Source organism: Fukomys damarensis, unplaced genomic scaffold (genome assembly GCF_012274545.1).
Source record: "Fukomys damarensis isolate Sample0158 unplaced genomic scaffold, DMR_v1.0_HiC HiC_scaffold_16, whole genome shotgun sequence".
NCBI classification, from domain to species: domain Eukaryota; kingdom Metazoa; phylum Chordata; class Mammalia; order Rodentia; family Bathyergidae; genus Fukomys; species Fukomys damarensis.
The window spans coordinates 74,149,600-74,165,420 of NW_022900928.1; the positions used below are offsets into that span (position 1 = coordinate 74,149,600).

Consider the following 15,821-nt stretch of genomic DNA (forward strand, 5'->3'; position numbering starts at 1 on the left):
TTAGGGCAGAGTATGCTTTGAAGGCATCTAGTGATACATGGTGCCAAACATCTGGCCTGGTAGCACGAAGCAGAGTTGTAAGGTAAGACACATTGCTGATCTTCCTTGGATAGTACAAACCTATATTGGGACCAGGTGCGATTAGAAAGCAGCCCATCAGGTCAGTGAGAAGCCATAATTCAGGGGAAAGGATTTTATTTGGGGTAACACTGACCTCAGCTACGCATAATTTAGCAGAGCCCTGCCACTTCTCTGTGGCAGCCATTGGGATATACTTGCCAAGACCACCATCAGACATGCCCATTTGATTCACATAGGGCTTAAGTCTAATTCCTAATATAAAACAATATAGCCGAATTATGGAACGCAAGAAGCATGACCCACTTATAGCCTGATAGTACTGGGCAGGGATGTCTACTATAGATCACATGCTTGTATACCTAGCATTTAGTAAAAACTAAAGATTTTACCATTTCAGTTTACAGATCTCCAAGTCAGAATTCAAAAAGGCTTTGTTTTACAGCAAAGGATGGCAAAAGAGCCAAGTGCACTTGCTTCTCAGAGGAGCAGGGACAAGGTGAAGATTGTGTGGTTGTGGAGGAACTGCCTTTGGGCTGGAAGGGGAAATTCTAGAGATGAGCCAGGGCCTTGCACATACTAGGCAAGCACCCTGCCACTGAGCCAAATACTCAGCCTTTTGTGTCAGTATTAAAACTCACAGCAACTTAACAAACTCTGACGTGTCCTCCCAAAAGGTACATTCAAGCCAACCAGGGTACCTGTGAGTGTGACCTTATTTAGGTCTTTGCAGAGATAATTAAAATAATGGGTTCTGGGATGAGATCATCCAGGATTTGGAGTAGGCCTTAAATCTAATGACAGGTGTCCTTAGAAAGGAGAGGGAGATTTAAGAGAAGAGAGACACAGAAAGAAGGCCCTGTGGGGATGGGATTATATTACCACACCAGTAAAGGCCAGAGCTGGGTTAAAAAGCAAAATTAAGTAATTCCAAATTCTATTTCAGATTCGGTGTTTGTTTTTAGATGTTGCCAGACTGGCCTCCATCTCTGACACTCACATGATCCTTCTGCTTCAACCTCTCAAGTGCTGGAACTACAGGCACCTGCCATCATACCTGAGTTTAAAGATCTTAATTTGCTTTATTTTTGATTCTACAGTTGAGCAGTGCTTCATCCCATAAAATAGAATAAGTGTTCCCAGAAAACTGCCCTTCTAAGAGCAAGTATTATCATGTCTCTTGTTTCTTTCTAACTCAGTAATGCCAAATCCTCTTAACATTTTTTGTTTGGACATCTACATCTTCTGTCCTTTGACTCAGTAAAATTTTCCACATGTTTTAATTTTCCAGTCTTAAGTTGGGCACACTGCTTACATAAGGTGCTACTCAAGGACCAATATAGTAGGACATTGCCAAAGTTGTGCACATGTCAGGTACATCCTGTATATAGGTTACTCAGCAGCAGTTCTGTTTGAAGTGCTCTTTGTGAAGAACTGTGTTTGTTTGTCCAGTAGCCAAAGCTACACCAGCCATACTTGTCCACAGCTCAGCTTTCCTGTGTTGTTTAGAATTTTGTGGTTCATAGCACTCCTTTTGTACTTTTTTTTTTAAAAACTTCTGATTGATTCTTTTTCCAGTTTTAGGTGGTGGTTTTATATTGAAGTGATTTTTGTATTTGAATTGACCTGTGATTTGGTGCTTACTGTTTCTAGTTTAGTTTTCCATAAAGTTGAAGCTAAGCTTACCAAAGAAAATGTTCAGAAGAGTGGGTTTTTTTTTTTTTGAGACAGGTTCTCACTGTGTAGTTCAGGCTGGCCTTGAACTCACTGAGTAGCTCAGTGCCAGCCTGAACTACGCAGTGAGAACCTGTCTCAAAAAAAATTTTTTTTCCACTTTTTTCTCACAGTAAGAAAAGTGGGACAGGAATTACTGTAACTGCAAATCAGAACAGCACTTGAGCAACTTAGTGAGATCCTGTCTCAAAATAAAATACAGGGCCAGAGATGTAATTCTATGTCAAGGCCTTGGGTTCAATCCCTAGTAGGAAAGGAAAGAAAAAAAACATGAAGAAGGGCCTTTGAGGAATTCATCAGTCTCTTTATACTCTAAGCAGAACAGTGTAGTCTACCTCCCCACACAATCTAGAAATGCACTCTTTTTCTTCAAAGGGAATTGTGACAACCTCTTTGAGCCTCCACTTTAACTTCTGTTCTGAATAGGAAAGCCAAGAGACTAGTGTTCATTAGACATTGAAAGCCATTACATGATAAATTAAAAGAGAAAAATTGTATTCAAGACAAGCATATTCTTACTGGGCATTTTGATAGCTGAGCTTTAAATATAATTAAGGATTGATGATGGATGTCTGGTTTTTTTTTAGCCATTATGTCTTTTTAAAATATTGTGCATGTGATTACTCAAAAGTAATCCATAATGAGCAAAAGATTTGATAGACTTGTGTGTGTATCAGTTTTGCAGAGAACATTTGATGTTTTTCCTTTTAGTTAATTCTAAGAATAATTGTAGAACAATTTGTTTCTTTGTTATGCTTCTTGCTATTAATGGATTTGGATTGCATGCTGACAAAGTGGGCACCTCCAAGTTGTTTTACTTGGCACTGCCTGTGAAGTCCCTTAATCATTATAGTCTGCTACATTTACACGTTTTTAATCATAAAATTTTCCAAGCTTTGCATTGTCAAAAGACATTATTTAAAAATTTTTTAAAGTATTTTCAAAATTTTCAATAATAATTGAGTCAGAATTCTCCAAGCACATGAAAATCAGATGTATATACCTACTGATGGTTCTGATTTTTCTTATGACAGAAAGGCTCTCCCTTCATTAAGACTTGTTAGATTTGAGCTCATGTAGAGATATCTTCTGGGGTCTTCCAGACTTAGAGAAATCTATATTTATATGCAGCATTTGGTGTGCACTCCATTGGCTTGAAAAGTAAGCCATGGAGGTTATCAGTCTACATAATAAAATATTTTAGAGCCGGGGATTTAGCTAAGTGGAACTGGCGTGCCTGCCTTGCAAGCACAAGGTCCTAAGTTTGATCCCAGATACCAAAACGAAAACCTATAGTAAACTATTTTAATAGTTAGAATTTTGTTTTGCAAGGCCCTGTAGAACATAAAAATCTTGCCCTTAGAGAAATATTTAATTTCATTTTTAATGAATAACCTGCCATTTGTGATGGAGTTGTTTGTAAGATTGTGCTCTTTGGTACATGGGAACATTTTTATTAAATTACATATTTTAGCCAGGGATTTGGCTCAGTGGTTCTGTCACCTTCCTCACAAGCACAAGGGACTGAGTTTGATCCCCAGTACCAAAACAAAACAAAAAAAATTACATATTTTAAAGTCTCCTTCGTTAGCAACATGTGTCATTGTTTGCAGGATATACCTCCTCAAGCGTCACTGGAGATAAAGCAGAGACAAAGAAAGAAATTGTCATTCTTTGTGCAGAAGAATCATCACCTCCGATCAGCAACTTCAATTCTAATCAGATCTAAAATTGGATGTTCCATTATTCCTTCCTAAAACAGTTTCATTCCATGTACAAGGTTTATTAGTTTGGTTTTATTTGGGTGTTTGGATTTTTTTTGAGAGTCTCGCTTTGTAGTGCAGGCTGGCCTTGAACTCACTGTATAGCCCAGGTGGGCCTCAAACTCGTACTGTTCAGATATGGTCATTTTTTTTTCCGGTAACATTCTATGATAAATGACACAAACCTAGCTTTTTATTAGTGACTATGTTACAGAAGTTTTCGAGGAATGAATTTCTACCTGTAGTATCAGCATTCTGGGAGAATGAGGGAGGATGACCTGACATTTGATTCCAGCCTGAGCTGCTTAGTGATACCCTATCTAGAAATATAAAATTAAGGGCTGGGGATTTAGCTCAGTGGTTCAACTGCCTGCTTCACAAGCTCAAGGTCCCAAGTTCTATCTCTGGTACCAAAAAAGAAAAAAATATTCTTAAAAAAAAAAAAGAAATGCAAAATTTAAAAAGAGTTGGAGATATAGCTCAGTGCAAAGGCCCTCAGTTCAATCCCTAGCAACACACACACACACACACACACACACACACAAAAGAGAAAGGGAGAGAAATAAATTTGATACTGATCTTTTTGGGGGTTTTGATTTTGGGTTTTTTTTAAACAGGGTCTTGCTATATACTTTAGGCTGGCCTTGAACTCACCCTCTGGCCCTGGCTGGCCTTGCTCAAAACAACCCTGCTTCAGCCTTCTAAGTGCTGGGATTATGTCCATGCTCTGTCATTCATGGCTACATTTGATATAGATACTAACTGATGGAAGGTCAAGGGTGTCAGGCACACTTTCAGATCACAATAGAAACTAAGTTAATCATGGATACAGGAAACATGTCAAACCTGGGGTAAGAGAGAAATCAAATCCCTGCATGGCTAGACATCATTCCTATTTCTCTGTGCTTTGGAAAAAAGAAGTGGTGACTTTGCTTTACACACTGATGGGGAAAACTGTAATCTACATTATGAACTAACTTTTATCAGTTGCCCAAGCGAAATATTTTACTTGATTTGTTTGTCATCAACAAAATTTTTTGAGTGCTATTTTGTAATACCTTGTACTGGGTATCTTTTCATTCTTCCCTTCCCCCACAGTTTCTTAAAACCAAATGTGTTGGAATAGAAGCTACTGCAGTATTAGACAGTTTTGGTCTCTTCTCAATTCCTATAGTAACTCTTTTTCCTTTAAAAAAAAAAAATCAATAGTCATGGTGATACTTGTAATCCCAGTACTCAGGAGGCTGAGATAGAAGGATCCTCAGTTTGAGGCCAGCCTGGCTACATTGTGATTCAACACCAGCCTTAACTGTATAGCATGACTGTGTTTTCAAAAAACAACAAAAAATTAACCCCTTTCTATGTATGTTAGAGAAGTAAGCCATTCTTCATCCCAGTCACTGTTGTTTTTAATAGAAAAAAACTTATTGTAACTACAACTGATTTTTGTGTTGGTGGTGGTGTACTGAGGATTGAACTCATATAACTGATTTTTTTAAACATACCATCCTTTCAAACTAGTCATCTGTAGATCCATTATTTCCTGGCCAAAAAAAAAAAAATGCTAACAAAAATTAGGACTTTTCTCTCTGTTTGATCCATTTCATCTGCCAGTCTACAACATTGTCCTACTCCAAGTTCCTTCTGGTGTGCTGCTTGTTTGAGCTGAATACTGAACCCTGGAGACAATGGGGTTGTGTAGATCAGAATGAGGGGCACAGGAGGGAACCCTGGCCTGATTGCAGATGGGGAAGAGCCAGACTCAGCCCCCTCACCAGCACCTAGATGCTGGGAGTCACTGACGTTGCAGGCACAGCTCCTTAGATATGGTTTTTTGTTTGTGTGTGTGTGTGTGTGTGTGTGTGTGTGTGTGTGTGTGCACGCCAACTGTATTTCATCCTGATAATCAGTCCCTTTCTCTTGTCCCTTTCCTGTGTTTCTGACTGGAATTTTTTCCTAAAAGACTTGTCCTTTTCTTCTCATCCACCAGAGATAGTAGTATTCTGTTTTCCACCCAGCTAACAGGTTTCAAAGCTTAAGCATCTATCTTACATGAAGTTTCGCCTGAAAATTTTTGTTCATGACGTTGCTGTTACTTTCCTCAACATTTACCAATAATCTGGCTTATTTTGATGTACTCAGTTAGCCCTGAAGGATTTCTCAGTGACTTAGCAGTCATTGGAAGTTATGAAGACCCTGTCACAGGTAATTGCCTTTATTTTCTTGTGGCAGAAAAGCATTTCCACCTCTGCTACATGTAGCAAGTTCCACTGACATGAAAATTCAAATAGCAATAGTGTAGAAAAATTTGTGTCTAAACTAGTTGGTGCAGTTTAGGAATTCTATGTCAGATTTTCAGTTAGCTTTGAAGGCCTTTGACAACAGTGCATATTGTTTAGGGTAAATGCTAAAATGGACTTTTCCTCTGAAAATAATACTCTAGAATGAATAAAATACGATCTCTATAATTATGCTACTAGAGTGTGCATGTGTGAGGTATTATGTGAGACATCCTTTTGAAGACAAGATATTACTCTGTTAGAAAACAGGATGAGTATATGATCAGATACGATGTGGGCATATTGAATTCTCATTTAGTTCCTATATAATAGAATCTGAAACATTCCAGTCAGGAGTTATTGACCCTACTTAGTTTTCTTAAATTTTAGTAAAAAGAGTAGACTTTCAGAACAGTTGACTCTCTATGAAGAAAAAAAAAATACTTAGGTGTAAATATTTAAATTGACCATCAGTTGGAAATAAGTCCAGCAAAAAAGAATCTCACATATTTTCCAAGAGAGAATGATAGAACTGGTCTACAGGTTTTTTTTTTGTTGTTGTTGTTGGTTTGTTTGTTTGTTTGTAAAGGCTGTAAAGCTAATACTTGGAGGATGTTTTTAGTTAATGATGGTATTCCTAAGAGCATGGTCTTGGGAGGCAATTTTGCCATGGTTTGAATTCTCATACCACCAGACATCAACCTTTTTGTGCCAGTTTTCTCATCCATAATAAGGATAAAAAGGACCAGGGATTTAGCTCCATAGTACCGCTGCTTGCCTCGCAAGCTCAAGGTCCTCTGAGTTCAATCCATGGTACCAAAAAAAAAAGGATAATAATACAAGTTAAGTATTCTTCATCTGAAATGTTTTACACTAGAGTGAGATTTCAGGAGTTTTTTGGTTTTATTTTGTTTTTAAGTACTTGCATATACATAATGAGGTATCTTTTTTTTTTAACCCTAAAATTCCATGTTTATTACAAAGGTCAATGCCGATTCTTATAATGAGCTTATTGGTAGGATTTCTGGTAACAAGCACAGGCACCAGGGCCTCTAAACTTTTTGGATTCACAGCGATGGGGATCAGCCACCAGCAGGGTCCAGTCTTGATCTCCTTCTGGCAATAGGCCACCCGCGCTTTGGAGATGCACTGACAGATAGTGTAATCCGGGCCACATGACCACCACCCTTTATACAGACAAGGGTGTCAACACCAGCAAACCACTCCTTCCCCAGAAGAACAGGCTCCAGTAGCTTGTATTGCAGCATGTGGCTCAATCATCTCCAGGGGACGTCTGTTCACTTTGATGAGGCCATTGCCCCATTTGCAGTGTGTCACAGCTGTGGCCACCTTTTTGCATCCGAAGACTTGTGGACTGCAGCAGGCCCGTGGATGGCATGGTTGCTGAAGTAGACTATAAGTCCACACCACATAGTGCAACAACTGGAAAAGGGTTAAATATGATATTTTTAAGATAGGATCTAAGTTAAACAAAAAATTTGTTTTATACATACCTCATACTGTACATACATCCCAAAACTTTTGTTTGGTTTCATTTTGTTTTTTTGAGGCAGGGTCTCCCTTTGTAGTTCAAACTAGTCCTGAACTCACTAGGTAGCCCAGGCTGGCCTCAAAACTCGCAGCAATCCTCCAGCCTCAGCCTCTTGCATGCTGGGATCACAGGTGTGTGCCACCACGCCCAGCTCCCAAAGATATTTTTATACATTATTTTTAGTGTACCTGCATTTTAAGTGAAACTTGGTCCATGAAATCAGGTGTGGGATTTTCTACTGTGGGCTTGAAATATTTCTTCGGGGCTTGACATAGTTCAAATTTTGGAATTTTGGTTTAGGGATTCTCAACCCATGGTGCTCAATAAGGTTATTGGTATGAAAGGAATTGATTTTTTTTTTAAGCAATTGGTATTATAAGTAGCCCGTGAATATTTGTGAAATGAGATTGGTGTAGCTGCTGCTGAGTCAAACACTGCATACTAAAGGTGTCTGTGTTCAAAGTCTACATTAACTTCCCATTGGGTTTTACTTTTATATTTCTCAGTAAATGAAGTATTACTTGGGTGCAGTTTGTTTAGATGATGGACTTTACAAACTACAGTTATGAGAGAAGGAAAGCCAAACATTTTTCCTTGTGTATTTTTAAATGATATTCACAAATTTATGGGTTGTCCTGTATGTGGAAGAAGTAACCACTCTTTTATCACTAGTTCTCCATGTACAAGATACACTTTTAGGGCTGGGGGTTTAGCTCAGTGTTTCCGCTGCCTACCCAGGTCCCTAGTTTGATCCCTGGTTAAAAAAAAAAAAAAATGTAGAAGATACACTTTTAGAGTAGGAAATGACTTCAGTTTAAGTAAAACTATGACATTAGTGTAATGATGATTAAATCCTGACTCTGATATTCATAAACTGGGAAGCTCTTAAGGGGAGAATAGCCTAATGGTGTACTTAATGGGCAGCCAGTGTTTGTGAAAATATAGTAGTTGTGTTCTAGAAAAAGTAAGTTTAATTTTTTTTGAACCGGGATCAAACTCAGGACCTTGTGCTTGTGAGGCAGTCAGCAGAACCACTGAGCCAAATCCCCAGCCCTTAAGTTTACATCTTAATAACAAAATGAACATAATAAAAATACCCAAACTCTGGTGTTGCCTTCAGTATGATCTGTTTAAAACATTTTTATATTTTATTTTTAAATTATCAGTTCTAGAATTTAGCAAGTTTTGAGCAATTGAAACTTTTTAGTTCTCAAACTAATACATACTAATTTTAAATTTTTTTCTAATTATCTCAGCACCTAAACATAATTGACCATTTTTCATACATCTTTGCTTGTTACCTTTACTATTTCCTACAGTGACTTTATTTGAAAGTTCCATCATGTTTAGCTAGAGAGGCATTTCTTCTATTTTTAAGGGCAGTTGTCTGATAATGAGGAATATCTAACAATCTTCAAATGAGTATTGATTATTTTTCCATTCTCCTGGTGATTTCTTCCACTGAGAGTAAATAAATGATTGGGAGCTATTGGCATACTTACCCATGGGTTGTTTTTATCTCCTAAGAATTTCCCAAACCCAGTTCATTTGGGAGAATAACAGGTGTTTTTTACATCCCACAAAGTGCCAGCTAATATTGATAAGAGTTAACATTGGTTGGGTTTGTGGGTTTTGGTGGGAGATTGGAGGAAGGACTTGGAGAATGGAGCAAGCAAAATGGCAGTATGGATCACCAGAGTCCTATAATTTCAAGGCTACTTCTTTTAGACACATTTAATTCCTTAAGTTTGGAATTCTCATTAATGGGTTTCCATTAAACGGGATACCTTTGAAGGGCATATAGCATATTAACACTGTTTATTGTATATGCTGTTTTAAATGGTATACTTTGCAGATCTAATTGTGGTACATGATATTTAATCTATTTTAGAAACTGGATGGCTTCTACAGGGAGCCAGGCCTCTGATATAGACGAGATTTTTGGATTCTACAGTGATGGCGCACCCCCCACCAAAAAGCCCAGGTAAACAAGAAGGGAATCAGGAACCGAGTAAACTGGCATTAGTGGGAAGTCAATATGAAGTGAAACTTACCTTGTTTTCTAATTGTTTTTGCTACTCCATAGTGACCTTAATTTAAAAGTTAAACAATTAAATCAAAAGTAAAAATAATTTATCATAGTAATATATGTGTACAGTTTTAAGTCAGTAATTTAAGGCTGTAATGCCCTACTTCTCAGAGATGATCAATTTCAGCTTTTTATCTTTCTTCTGATACTGACATCTGTATAGTTAATACCTTATTACACTGCTACATTTTAGTGAGGATTGTGTTTTGTTTTGTTCAAATCATGGAAAGGAAGGATTTGGTTTGTTCTCATGACTCTTCCCCCATATTGATGGTCCACATACTTCCTCCTTGTCTTCCCAGCCTACTTCCCTAGCCTTTATTTTTTATTTTGAGAGAGGCTCTTGCTAAGCTGCCAGTTACCCAGTTTGGGATCCTCCTCCCTCAGTTTCCCAGAGACCTAGGATTACAGGCATGCATCTCTACATGTGGACTTTCTTAAAGTTAAAATCTTTTCCCTGTCTTGGTAGAACTCATGTTATTTTAGTCTAGTTGGGCCTTCAGGATTAAGTCATTAGTTTTCTTATATATTGTAAAATTATTTTTTCCATCTTATTTTCTTTTTATTTGGTTGGTTGGTTTGGATGTTTGTTTGTTTGTTTGTGGGCTTCAAACTCACTTGGCCTCCTGAGTTCTAGAATTCCAAGTGTGGGCCACCACACCCAGCCTGGTTTGGTTTTTTTGTAACAGAGTCTTTGCTGTTTAGTCCAGGCTGACCTTGAACCAACCCACTTAACATGTAGCCCACTCTGGCCTTGAACTCATCATCTCCCTACTTCAGCCTCATGCATGAGTTAGGAAGACAGGCTTGGACCATCACCCAGTTTTGCTTTGTTTTGTTTTCACTCTTTTGCAGAGTTTCTCAGTTTTATCTTGCATGTTATTTAATTTCTGAAAGCCCTTTTTGTTGACATGTAGAGAAAATTTTTTAAGTCTGTGTGAAGATACTTTTTTCTTAAATTCTTTCCTGCATTGTTTCCATTTCCACCAGATCCCTCTATCCCTGCTTCTTTGTTTCTGTGTAATTGTCAGGATGGGAGCCTTCCTCAGATATAAAGTCACCTTATCTGTCTGGTCATATTTAAGAGAGAACACTAAGAAGCCACATAGGGAGTCTACACACATAACAGGCTTGGCGGCTGAAGGACTTCCCCGTGGATCTCAAGGAAGCTGTCTTTTCTGTGATATTGGCCATTTTACTCAGAGAGGAGCCCTCCTATCTCCTGACAGAATGGGCTAGGGGTAGGGATTGGCCTGGCTCTTTGTGTCTGAAAGACTCACCCTGAGTACAGGTGATTGGGGAGGTCTTAGATTTGGTAAGGAAACTTTACTTCCCCATCTCCCACTGAACACAAGTTGCTAGAATTATAGGTGTTCACCACCATACTGCTAAATATTGCCTGTTAACTGGAAGTCTTAATTAGGAAAAATAGCTCAAGCCATCTGTGCATAGTTTAAAAAAAAAAAGAAAAAAACCTCAGGGCTGGGTGTGTAGCTCCAAGGTGGAGCACTTCCCTAGGATGGATAAAGCCCTGAGTTAGATCCACCAGTACCCCAAAAAAATAAAAATTCAAGTACCAACAGTTAACCACTATTAACAGTCCTTATAGCCACAAATTTTTCCATGTGTATATTTGTGTATTGTGTATTTGTGGATAATTCACTATCTTGATGTCTCTAAATGAAATTTACATTCCATCATTTCCTTCCATTGTCAGTCTTTTCTAGTGGACTAAATTTAAGTCCAGGGACTCTATTGTGTGTATTCATACATCTAGTGCCTACCATAGCGTCTGGTACTTGTGGGTTTTTCATCCTTGTTGGATGATTAAATGCAGAACTGGGAATAGGGATGGATTTCTAGTGGTTGTTTCCCTAAAACCATGTTTCATAATGCTTCAGAGTACTTTTTGGGTTATGCCAAAATGTTGATCCTGTTTCTTTTCTTTTTTTTAATTGACAAAAAGGTTGGCAAAGGCAGTCTTTTGGGGGAAAAGAAGCATGCCATCAGCAAAAATTAAAGTGAAGGAACATATTTCAAACAGGAATTTTAATATATATAGTCTCTGGAATCAAAGAGGACTGAGGAACTATGAGTAGAAGTTTTTCTTTATATTCCCTACTGTTTGATTCCAAAAACTTGTACTCATGCTATTTCATATGTGTACTTCAAAGAGATCTGTGCTTATCACTATAAGAAAGGAATGTTTTTTTTTACTTTTTGTCATATACTATATTTAGGTTTCAGGATTCTAATGTCTCCCTTTCCTTTCCCTTCTTCTACTCTTCCTTTTTTCTTTCCATCCTCCTCCCTCTTTCTCTGTTCCTTTCTCCTTTTCTTTTTGTCCTCCCTCCCCCTTCCCTTTCTTTTGTTTTTCCCTGAAGATAACCTAAAACAAAACTGAGGACATATTTGTCCTCATATATGTCTATGACATCTGTTTTATCTTAATAATGTTTATAAAGTTTGGAGTTATATTTTTATTGACTTTCGTCCTATTTTATATTTCTCAACAGTAGGAATTAAATTTGTGTGAATATCTTTTCTCTTTCTGGAATAACAAACATATTCTTTTGAAATTTAATATTGGTTTAAAATATAATTTAGTTGGCAGAACTCACCTGAGCTGTAATAATACATTTGGACCTTTTCCTGCTAGTAATGCATTTTTTGGGGTTGAGAGAACTATGAAGGAGAAAATTGATTTTAAGATTGCTTTTAGGATTCCTGAAATAATAGGTTTCTTTGTTTTTCAGCAAGCTGTGGCACGATATTCTGGTCTTTTGTTTAAGCTGCTTCGGAGAAGTGTCAGAAATTGTTATTTGTCATCTTTACATGTATTAAAAGTTACAGCTGGGGGCCGGGGATTTGGCTCAGTGGTTCTGCCACTTGCTTTGCAAGCTCAAAGGCCCAAGTTTGATCCCCAGTACCAAAAAAAAAAAAAAAAAAAAGTTACAGCTGCAAACCTGTATATGATGAAAGCTGACTATTGCTTTAGTCAGATAGTCTTTCCATGTGCCTCCTGTCCATTGGAGATTTCAGTCCTCTTTTACGTTTTGCTTTTTCAGGAAGTTGCTTCCAAGCTTAAAAACAAAGAAGCCTCGGGAACTTGTGCTGGTCATTGGAACAGGCATCAGTGCTGCAGTGGCACCTCAGGTTCCAGCTCTGAAATCCTGGAAGGGGTTAATTCAGGCTTTACTGGATGCTGCAATTGACTTTGATCTTCTAGAAGAGGAAGAAAGTGAAAAGTTTCAGAAATGTCTGCATGAAGACAAGAACCTTGTCCATGTTGCTCATGACCTTATTCAGAAACTCTCTCCTGTGAGTACCTTCTAATATTCCATGTCATTTGAAATTTTCTAAATCCATGACCTCTGTGTTGAATTCAAAAGGGATATTCATTTATAACTTGTAGATTTGTATAACATTTGGGCCTTCTGCAGAATTTCTATGGATGGACCTTCTTATGGACAGTTGTCAGTGTGTGTGCATGTGCGCACATGAGAGAGGTTGAGAGAGAGGGAGTTAAATGTTGAGACTTTTATAGGTTTAAAAAAATAGATCTTTAGCCCAGCATGGTGCATACCTGTAATTCCAGCACTCAGAAGGCTGAGGCAGGAGGATTGCCACAAGTTTAAGGCTAGCCTGAACTACAAACTGAGACAGTCCCAAAACACTAAAAAAAATTTTTTTAATTAAAATGAGATGCATTATCTCTCTATTTTGAATTTGCTTTTCAATGCTCTTTACTATAATAAGTATATTCCCTGGCACCCAGGCTCTTTAGGGACCTTCAGAAAGATTATAAATCTTACCATTTTACAGATAAAGTAAAAGCAGTATTTGATGTTCTTTTATCACACTAGGTTTGTTAAAAGAGTTTCCTTGTCTGTCTGCTTTATTCAGAGCCAGGTGCTATGGTACTCACCTTTAGGCCCAGTTACTGAGAAGGCTGAAGTGGCAGATCACTTGAAGCCAGGAGTTTAAGACCTGCCTGGACAACATAAATAAATAAAAAAAGAGGGCTGGGGATTTAGCCCAGTGGTTTCGCCCCCTGCTTTGCAACCATAAGGTCCTGAGTTCAAGTTCGATCCTCGTTATCAAAAATAAAATAAAGAAAAAAAATAGGATTCACTTGAGATATATTTGAAAATAATATAATAGCCAAAGTGTTTTCTAAATTTTTTTTTTTTTTTTACTGTGCTGGGGATCAGAAACAAGGCCTTAAACGCACTAGGTAAGTGCTCTACTACCAAGCTACATCCCTAGCCTGCAAATATTCTAAATTTTAATAAGTCAGATGCACCTGAAAAAAAGTATCTCTAAGTCCTTCATTTCATCTGTCAGTGATAATTTCATGCCACCCCCGCCCCACATCCCCCATGTTGTACATCCGTGTTCCCTTAAGAGTTAGCTTTAAAAACAGTCATTTAAAACTAAATTTCTATCTGTTCATAACTCATCATGAAACTTTAGGGCTTTTTACATCCTTTTCATTCCTTGTCCTTAAATGGGATAACTTGTTACTAATGGGTTTTTTTAAAAAATTCACAGGATTGGCCAGGTGTTGTGGCGCACGCCTGTAACCCCAGCACTGGAGGCTAAGGCAGGAGGATCGCTGTGAGTTCGAGACCAGCCTGGGCTGCATAGTGAGTTCCAGGTTAGTCTCAACTATACAGTGAGACACTGTCTCAAAAAACAAAAAAAAAACAAAAAAACAAAACAAAACAAAAAAATCACAGGATCTCTACACTATATACAAAAATTAATTTAAAATGGATCATAGGCTAAAGAAAAAATATAAAACTTCATGTCTTAGATTTCAGTGATTTAATAAAAAAGCAAATAATATAATTTTAAAATGACAATAGATTAAAATAGATATTTTTCCGAGGAGGATAGATATGTGGCTATCAAGCCACATAAAAAGAGGTCCAGCAGGGATTTAGCTCAGTGGTTCTGCTCCTTACCTCATAAGCACAAGGACCTGAGTTTGATCCCTGGTACCAAAAAAAAAAAAAAAAAAAAAAAAAAAAGACCCCACAACACGTATTTCAACCCCCCTTTTTTTTAAAAAAAAAAAAAAAAAAAAAAAAAAAAAAAGGTCCGCCATCAGGCATTGTTTCACACCCCTGAAAAATGCTCTAACAAGAAGACAATAGCAAGTGTATTGATGAGGATGTAGAGAAATTGGCACCCTCCTACTCAATGAGAATGAAAAATGGTAACAACGGCTCTGGAAAACAGTTTGGCAACTCCTCAAAACATTAAACTGCTACCTTGCAAGTACTATACAGGAATGTTTATAGCATAGTAGCCAAAAAGTGAAAATGTCCATCCACTTATGAATGGAAAATAATAATAATACAGTGTTATTCTACTATAAAAAGAATAGAATACTGATTCCTGCTACAGCATGGATGAATGTTGAAAATGTGCCAAGTGGAAGAGACCAGACACTAAGAATGTATTTTATGTGATCCATACATATAAAAACTACTTACTAATCATCATCTCTTAAGAATGTTGACACAAAGACCTTCAGCAACATATAACTAAACTGAATGAAGTATTATATAAAAAGAATTTTATACCATGAGCAAGTAAGAATTTTCTGGGAATACAAAATTGATTTAACATGTGAAGATCAATATATCAACACCACATTATTATTTCAACAGTTACAGAAAAGCATTTTAACAAAATCCAACACTCTTTCATGATAAAAGCATTCAACAGATTAGTAATAAACAACCTCACCATTATAAAGAGCATAAATGAAAAACTTTTAGATAACATTGTTGATGGTGAGAGAGTAGATGCTTTCCCCTAAGACCAGGAGCAAGACAAGGCTGTTTGCCCACTTTGGTTCTATCTGACATTGTCCTGGAGGTGCTTGCCATCCAGGGCAATTGGGCAGGCAAAGGGAATAAAAGGCATCCTGATGAGAAAGGAAGAAACAAGCTGTCTGTAGATAATATGAGTGTCTATAGAAAATCCTCAGGAGAGCCTGTGATTTAGCTCAGTGGTGCTGCTGTCTGCCCCCACCCCAGAAAAAAAGAAAAGGAAAGGAGGATTAGGGTAGAGAATTTATACACAAAAATCATTATATTTTTCTAGACACTTGAGGTGAACCATCCTAAAGTGAAGTTTTAAAAAATCATTCACCTAGCTGGGCACAGTGGCACATGCCTGTAACCCCAACACCCAGGGGGTTGAGGCAGGAGGATCGCTGTGGGCCAGACTGGACTACAAAAAAAAAAAAAAAAAAAAAAAAAAAAAAAAAAAGAATCATTCATTCCACACCATCAAAAAGAAACAGCCAA

General features: G+C 37.6%; 1 protein-coding gene and 1 pseudogene across 6 annotated transcripts in view; one reads left to right on the top strand and one right to left on the bottom strand.

The window, feature by feature from the left end:
• Positions 1 to 15,821, top strand: part of Fam118b (family with sequence similarity 118 member B) — a 55,478-nt gene that overhangs the window by 23,976 nt on the left and 15,681 nt on the right. For all 6 annotated transcript variants that reach the window (XM_010628653.3, XM_010628654.3, XM_019208092.2 and 3 more), the window contains 2 exons: positions 9,298 to 9,390; positions 12,564 to 12,816. In XM_010628653.3, the coding sequence (XP_010626955.1) occupies positions 9,305 to 9,390; positions 12,564 to 12,816 (339 nt within the window). In that variant the 5' untranslated portion in view covers positions 9,298 to 9,304. The remainder of the gene's footprint in view (positions 1 to 9,297; positions 9,391 to 12,563; positions 12,817 to 15,821) is intronic.
• LOC104865229 lies at positions 6,832 to 7,268 on the bottom strand (annotated as a pseudogene).